Here is an 8,170-nt window from a genome sequence, read left to right on the forward strand (position 1 = left end):
GAGGAGGTGACTGAACTCTAGCAGAAAGCATCGAGGAGAACAATGACACATGAGCATGTGAGGATAAGCAGGGATGGAGTGGAAAGTCTTCTAGAAGCATCAGCAGGAGGAGGATGTGAACAAAGGCTCAGAGGTGGATTATGGGAGCCACCGGGGGAGGTTGATATAGAGCTCCTTTGAGAGCTAAGGCATGTCAGTAAGGTGGTCTTGAGTGGGTAGACTTCGGAATATTGACTCTATCACCTTCCCAAATTGTTGCAAACCTGGGACCTTACATCAGTCTGAGGAGGCTGCTGTTGTGTTCTTCGCCTTGTATTTTTGCATTGTGTGCAGGTTTTTAGATGAGCCAGGAAGAAAAGAAGCATAGAGAAGGGCTCCACTCACATGGCACAGAACAAATCGACTTTGCCTTCTCCCCTTGAAAGTGTGCAGGGATAATCAAAGTGTCCAATAATCTCAAATTCTGGGAAAAAGAAAGAAAGAAAAGCCAGGCTCTTATTTCTGAAGAAGCATGAAATGAGGGATATTTGTCATGAAACTGGGCTTCTTTGTTTGTCTAAACCACTGAGTCAGCTTCTCTGCCTCTAGGTCCAGCATCCTTTGAAGCATGAGTTCCTACCAGCAGAAGCAGCCCTTCACTCCACCCCCGCAGCTTCAGCAGCAGCAGGTGAAGCAACCCAGCCAGCCTCCACCTCAGGAACCATTTGTTCCTGTAACCAAGGAGCCATGCCATTCCCAGGATCCACAACCTGGAAACACCAAGATTCCAGAGCCAGTCTATTCCACGGTGCCTGAGTCGGGCTACACTGCAGTCCCTGAGCCAGGCTACTTCAAGGTCCCTGAGTCAGGCCACACCAAGGTCCCTGAGCCAGGCTACACCAAGGTCCCTGAGTCAGGCTGCACCAAGGTCCCTGAGTCAGGCTACACTAAGTTCCCTGAGTCAGGCTGCACCAACATCCCTGAGCTGGGCTATACCAAAGTTCCAGAGTCATCCTACACCAACGTGCCTGAGTCACGCTACATCAGGTTGCCTGAGTCAGGCTACACCAAGGTCCCTGGGTCAGGCTGCACCAAGGTCCCTGAGCCGGGCTATACCAACATTCCGGAGACAGGCTACACCAAGGTACCGGAGCCATTCCCCTCAACAGTCACTCCAGGCTCACCTCAGCAGAAGACCAAGCAGAAGTAGTATGGCCTACAGCCATGCCCTTGAGAAGCCGACCACTGGATGCTGAATACCCTCGTCTCATCTGCTTCTGTGTCTTAATTGTTTGCAGATCTTGTAATTAGTATGTTGTCACCCTGAGTCATAGTCTCTCTCTTATTTGTATCCTAAAATTATGTACTGTGAAGCTTTCCCTTATGCATACTCTGAAAAGTCCCTGATCCTCTGAATTAAGCAGAAGGTCTTAGTGACTTTGCTCGTCTTCAATTGCTTTAGGTTCATTTGAAGAGGGATTCTGGATGGGAAGAAATGTGCATGTTTCCTGTTCTGCCTCCATTAAATCACTTTTAGCTCAACTCTTGGTTGTGTGTGTTATTGGCTGAAACTTCCCCCTTTGTTGTCCCATGGTGAGCCAGGACTCACAGACAGAGAGGAGTTGGGGTAGATGTCATCTATCTAATCCTGCCTGGCACTGTGTGTTTCTCTGAGGGTGCAAATGTACACTTAGGGGCCATTCCTGGAATGGCAATGGATATTGTGAAATGGTATCCAGAGGCTGTGACTTTGGGCAGCCACATCTGGAGCAAGGGTCTCCTCTTGCACTGGTTTGAGTCATGCCTGAGTTCCATGGTACCTGCTCCAAGCCTCCCCTGAACCTGAATATCCTCTCCACAGTTCTTCTGTCTATTCTAAGAAAACCTTACTACTGTATTTCAACTTGATAGCCTGTTTTTCTTCACTTATTTTACCTTCCACATACCCCAATACATGCATACGCGCCAGATACACACACTCACAAACGGGCACTTTGATTGGAAATAGCCACATACTCACATAATCACCCACACAAGCTCCACCTAATTAGTTCAGGCAATGTTATCTTTTGTTGAGTAGCTACTGTGTGCAGAGAGGCCTAAAACTGTACCAAGAAGAAAGAGAAGAGGACATACAGTGCACACTGCTTCCCTTTGCAGAATTTGCAGCCTTCTCTGGGAGATATGATATTCACACCCTTCTCATACAAACAAGTACACAACCACACACCCACACGCAGACACTCCCAGTAGTGTCTCTCACAAAGTAACCCTCAGAAACCTATCTATCGAGTGGTTTAAAAAAGAGGTGAATTTTAAGCAAGGATTGAAAGGGATTGAGAGGAAGAGGAGTAATTAACCAAGTTTAGGTAAATAATCAGCAACAAATTTGGTGAAGAGCAGGTTGTTAAGCTATGAAATGTTGGGGATGAAAGAAGAATTAAAGAGCACTTAGTACACAGTTCCTGCAAGATGAGGAAACTGATATTCAGAAAGTTGGACAAAATTAATTAAGATTAATCAGAAATTGTTTTTGAATCACGCCTGAGCCCAGTTTCCCGATTCCTAGCCCTCTGTTCATATTTTTCTGGTAGCCTAGTCTTCTTGATTTCAGAATGACAAGAAGGTTGCAGTCTCTGCTGAGTGGGTCTGGAATATTAGGGAGCCGTTTCCAGACTGAAAGCCCATATAAAATTTCAGAGGGACTACTGCAATTATTGGGGAGTGAATCCCATTTCCTGACGAGGTAGGTGGTCCATAACATTAAGCAGGTATGAAGCAGGCGACAGGTAGCCCCTGCGTGATGCGCAAGCACTCTAGATAGCTTTGGCAGCAACTCAGACACTTGGAAGCTGTAGACAGAAATTGTCCAACAAGGTGGTCAGTAGTTATCAAACTGGCAGGAAAGAATGAAGTCACTTGGGTCTGTTAGGTATGTTCATGTTGAGGTAGCTTCACATGACTGCTCATTTCAATGACAGGAGAGTCTAGAGATGAATTGCAGGCCCAATCACAATTAAATAGGCTGATTCAGAATGGGGAAATGGGCTCTACAATAAACACCTAGTATGAATGTAAGTAATTTGAACATTTTATTTTTATTTTTATTTTAAAGATAATTTATTACACATATTTGTGGGTACAAAATTGACTTTCAGTACTTTTGTACATGTGATGGTCAGATCAAGATAATTAGCTTATTCATCATTACAATGCATAATCATTCTTTGTGTCCGTTAACCAATTTCTCATTAACCCCCCTTCTTCTTTCCCTTCCCTCCCCTTTTCCACCTCTAGTAACTACAGTTATTTTCTTTTCTTCTAAAAGTTCAGCATATTATTGTGATTGTTGTTTCTTTCTCTCTCTCTCTTTATTGGTTATTTATGGATTCAGCTCCCACTTATGAGTGAGGACATGCAGTATTTCTCTTTCTGCACCTGGATTGCTTCACTTAGCATTATTTTCTCCAGGCTCATCCATGATGTTGCAGATGGCAGAATTTCATTCTTTTTTATGGTTGAGTAGTATTCCATTGTGTATATACACCACATTTTCCTTATCCAGTCATCCATCATTGGCCATTTTGGTTGGTTCCTTATTTTGGCTATTGTACATAGAGCTGTGATAAACATAGGTGTGCAGGTATCCCTTCGCCCTGATGATTTCCAATCCTTTGGGTATATACCCAGTAGTGGGATTGCTTGATCATATGGCATCTCTATCTGCAGTTGTTTGAGGAACCTCCGTGCTGTTCTCGGTAATGGTTGTGCTAATTACAGTCCCACCAGCAGTGCAGAAGAGTTTCCCTTTCTCTACATCCTTGCCAGCATTTGTTATTCTCTGTCTTTTTACAATAGCCAGTCTAACTGGGGTGAGATGATATCTCAAAGTGGTCCTGATTTGCATTTCCCTGATGGTTAGTGATGTTGAGCATTTTTGCATATGCCTGTTGGTCATCTGTATGTACTTCTTAGTAATCTGAACATTTTAAAAGGGAGTTTGGCAAGGGAGGATAAAAAGGTTTAAAGATTTGTCTGACTCTTGAGCCATAAATTCTATTTAAGAATTTATTTTTATGAGTTATTCATGCACGTGCACAAATATTTTATACATCAGGATATTCGTTTCAGCATTGTATCTAATAGCAAAAAGTCGGTAACCTAAATGCCTATCAGTGGATAATGAGATCCATAATTGGCAGGATGTCCCTGTATTGGAATTATACAGCAACAGGTTATAATTAATAAAAAAGCAGGCCCCAAACAATATAAACAAAGAAAAGCATCTTGTTCATAATATATGCATGTGTATGGGTTTATAGAAAAAAATATCCTCACACTAAATACTGCAAAATAAAACTGTGGTTATTACTGGTTGATTATATGATACTGCTCACATTCTTTTTTGAATAGCTTATGTTATTCCACCTTATACATTACATAAGATTATTTCATTTTAAAAACATGTATCATAATATTAAAAAATACAGAAGTCATCAAAGATGTTGCTGAGCTAGAGGAAAAATGTGCGTATTGCCCACACAGAACATTCATAAGGCTCTGAACGGATTCCGGATGAACATTCCAATGATGGGGTCTTTCTTCCTTAATGGAGCAGCCCACAGTGTCTCTGCTCCCCACACATCCCCATCCCAGTGCTCAATCTTTTGTTAGGGACCCTGGGATACTCCAGCACCCCACTCACACTGATAGGCCAAGGGCTTCAAATCTTGGCAGCTAACCTTGATAGCTGATTCCAGTTACGTGTTAAATGGGGAGTTCTCCCCTTCCTATCTCAGCTTCTTTTTTCCCTCATCTCTTCTCCTCCTCGGTGACTTGACAGAATTGTCCCCCACTGGGCTTGCCATTTAGAGAGCAGAGTACAGCTTCTGTATGAAAAGGCTAAAGTCCAGACTAGGCACGGTTTGGTAAATTTCAGGTCCACTTCCTGATTGCTGATCTCAGCTTGTGCAGATAAGAAATGCACATTTGGTTTCTCCTCCTCATTCTTCGTTTTTCTTGCCTTCACTTTCCTTGGTCCTACCAGAACCACGACCTCCATAATTGCTTTAAAAAATTCCATGGTTCAGGTAGAAAATAAGAGAGTTTGCTGGCATATTATTATAATTGTTCTGTTTTATTATAGTTCTTATTAATTTCTTAATGTGCCTCATTTATAAGTTAAACTTTATCATAGGTACGTATACGTAGGAAAAAACATAGTGTATATAGGGTTTGGTACTATCTGTGGTTTCAGGCATCCACTGGGGGTCCTGGAACATATCCTCCGTGGATAAGAGGGCACCACTGTACATAAACACATTTACCTTTTCCCCAGGAAAGACAATTCAAAGTTCAATATAGTCACTGCATCCACTTCAAAGACCAGGATCTCTGGGTGACATACAGTCCTCTCCGTCATATACTCTCCATGTGGCTATTCTTGGCCCAGCAAACTAGGAAATAAAAAGACCAGTTCTTTCCACCTGAGCCACAATTCAACTTGCAATGGTGGAGCAGGGACTGGATAACCTCAGTAGACACTTTCCTAGGGAAACAGGAAGAAAGGGAGATGGCCAGCACCTGGTCCACAGGAATTCTGGAATCCCTCTGAGCAGGCACATTCAATCCACCCTCCTATCAGGGATGATGGAAATTCTTTGATGTGACATTGGCTCCATCCTCTGGAAGGTGATCTCGGCTTCTGGGGGTTTTTCCTTTCTCCCTAGCCCCTCCTGAAGTGGGGTGTATGTCCTCCTCTAGGACAGTGCACCTCAGGCTGCTCTTCCTGCCTCAATATTGGTTTAAGGCTTTGAAATACAAACTTTCGTAGTCTGGGTTCATGGTTTCTCTCTTTCTTTTTTTATTTTTTTATTATCCATACATGGGGGGTACAATGTTGATTTTCGATAATAGTGTACAGTGTATGGTGGTTAGGTCAGTACAGTTAGCTTATTCATCATTACAATATGCAATCAATCTTTGTGTCCATTGACCAGTTCCTCTTTAGCCCCCTTCCCCTCCCCTTTTCCACCTCTAGTTTTCTAAAAGTTCAAAATATTACTATGATTGTCGTTTCTTTCTTTCTCTCTGTCTCTATCATTCGTTTATTTATGGATTCAGCTCCCAGTTATGAGTAAGAACATGCGGTATTTCTCTTTCTGTACCTGGGTTGTTTCACTTAGGATAGTTTTCTCCATGCTCATCCATGTTGTTGCAAATGGTAGAATCTCATTCTTTTTTATGAGTGAGTAGTATTCCATTGTGTAAATATACCACAATTTCCTTATCCAGTCATCCATCAATGGACATTTATGTTGGTTCCATCTCCAGCGATTGTAAATAGAGCTGCAATAAACATGGAAGTGCAGGTATCCCTTTGATCTGATGTTTTCCAATCCTCTGGATATATCCCTAGGAGTGGGATTGCTGAATCATATGGAAGTTCTATCATGGCTTCTTAGGCAAAACAATTCCATCAAAAATTTAGCAGGCTTATGATTTGTTTCCAGTCCAGTTCCTTGGCAGTAACTCCATTCAAAGTTCTTTTCCCTGACCGAATTCTCAAGCTAACCTCGTTTCTTGGCTTTCTTGCCCACACTTCTCTTTTTCTTAAATGTGCTGGTATTGCCCAATGCTCCCTGATACAGTAAAAAGGCTACATCTTTAATCTCATCTTTGCTGAAAACATTAGCGTAGATGAGTTTTTATTTCTCTTGGTCTGATCTCTTTGTCTTGGGATTTAGAAATAGCCAACTTTTTCTAACAAATATTTGTATTCTAATTATTCTATTTCATTCTACTTGCAGATTGGCAATTTCCTTCATGAACTCATCAATACATTGCCAAAGGAAGTCAGTAGAATAGCAGCCAATACTCACCAAATCTCTGCACCTTCCCACTTCTTTTTTTTACTGCAAGTTTATTGGGCAAATAGTCTGCTTTTCAAAAATCAGGTAACAATTTTACTTAATGTTTTAACACAGCATAGTATTTAGGGAGGTGCTAGGGAAAAGTGGAGCAGGAGGCATTCTGATGTCCAGTGATGCAGGGAGCCTCTGATTCTGAATACTTATAAAGCCAATATTGTCATTACAATTTTTTAAAATCCACAGGGTGGGGGCAGTGGAGGTGGATTGCTCTCAGCCATTGGCTGAGACACCAAAGAAAGGAACTATGGTGAGTTCTGAGCCAAGATTTCAGCTAGAAAACCACCACTGAGGGCTCTTATGGGGCCCTATGTAACCAAAAAAACAAGATAGAGCCCATATGGCTAGTAGTAAAACATTTATTAGGGTGGTTTTCCCCAATGTTCAGTTACTTTCATACCAGCCTCCCTATCTTTAATCACAACCCCATTTACCTGTACTATAATATTTAACATAAATTTATTTTAAAAATTATTTTTATCCCCCCAAATCACAATTCTATATTTACCAAATTAGAGTAACTGAGTGGTGGTGTCGTTACCACCATGAAGAACTAAAGTCTGCTAAAACAGCATTTCCCTGTTAAGTAAGCTCCCTGTCCTTGAAAGACTTATATGTGACTTTAATCCACTCTTATACAGGTAACCATTCCTTTATAGAGTAAAAACTCTCAAAACAATAAAGTACAAGTAATGTAGGGAACATTTGGGCACCTGAAGAGACATTCCTTAGTGTACTTTACTCTGACCTGACTGTTTCTGCAGACTGAAGAGCTCACAATGAGTCACCCATGTCCTCCTGAGTGCTCTCCTGACTGTGCCCTGCCCTGATATCATATATGCCCAGCTGTGTCCCACCCTGCTGTAACAGCTAAATGGCCCAGAGCTTTTCCCACCTAAACAGAAGCTATAACCATGTAAGATCACCCCTTTACCCAGATGTAAAAAACCAGAAGTATAACAATATAAAAGAGGCAGCCCTGCTGTGTTCAAGGCTCAGCCTTTGAGACACAAGTCTGCTGAGCCACTGCCAGCATCAATAAACACTGCTTCTTGCTGCAAGCCTGCCCCTGCCTCTCCTTGAGAGTTTGCTGTAACATGACTATAACACACTGTAACAACAAGGGTCTGCAGAAGAAGATTCATCATGTTCTAAGGATGGCTGAGAGCAGTGAGGAGAAGTAGAGGACAAACTTGTTCTTTAGCCCTTGCTCTTTTCCCACTTATTCTTTCCAACCCAGCCACAGTGCCTCTGCAACACAC

At 42.1% G+C, this 8,170-nt stretch overlaps 1 protein-coding gene across 2 annotated transcripts; it reads left to right on the plus strand.

Moving 5' to 3' along the window:
- Nucleotides 1-607: 607 nt before the first annotated feature.
- Nucleotides 608-1,189, plus strand: LOC134384937 (small proline-rich protein 3-like). Of its 2 annotated transcripts, none has more exons than XM_063106756.1 (2): nucleotides 608-800; nucleotides 1,113-1,189. In XM_063106756.1, exons 1-2 carry the CDS (start codon nucleotides 608-610, stop codon nucleotides 1,187-1,189), a joined length of 270 nt encoding a protein of 89 aa, XP_062962826.1. The 2 variants fall into 2 exon arrangements, with proteins under 2 accessions (XP_062962826.1, XP_062962825.1); XM_063106755.1 differs by having other exon boundaries at nucleotides 608-775; nucleotides 845-1,189.
- The last annotated feature ends 6,981 nt before the right edge of the window (nucleotides 1,190-8,170 follow it).

Source organism: Cynocephalus volans, chromosome 8 (genome assembly GCF_027409185.1).
Source record: "Cynocephalus volans isolate mCynVol1 chromosome 8, mCynVol1.pri, whole genome shotgun sequence".
NCBI classification, from domain to species: Eukaryota; Metazoa; Chordata; class Mammalia; order Dermoptera; family Cynocephalidae; genus Cynocephalus; species Cynocephalus volans.

What these genes read in the sequence shown, in the direction of transcription:
- LOC134384937 (XM_063106755.1), top strand. Translation starts at nt 608, where the DNA reads ATGAGTTCCTACCAGCAGAAGCAGCCCTTCACTCCACCCCCGCAGCTT. An exon ending in ACACCAAGATTCCAGAGCCA is followed by an intron (nt 776 to 844) that starts GTCTATTCCACG and finishes AAGGTCCCTGAG; the next exon opens with TCAGGCCACACCAAGGTCCC.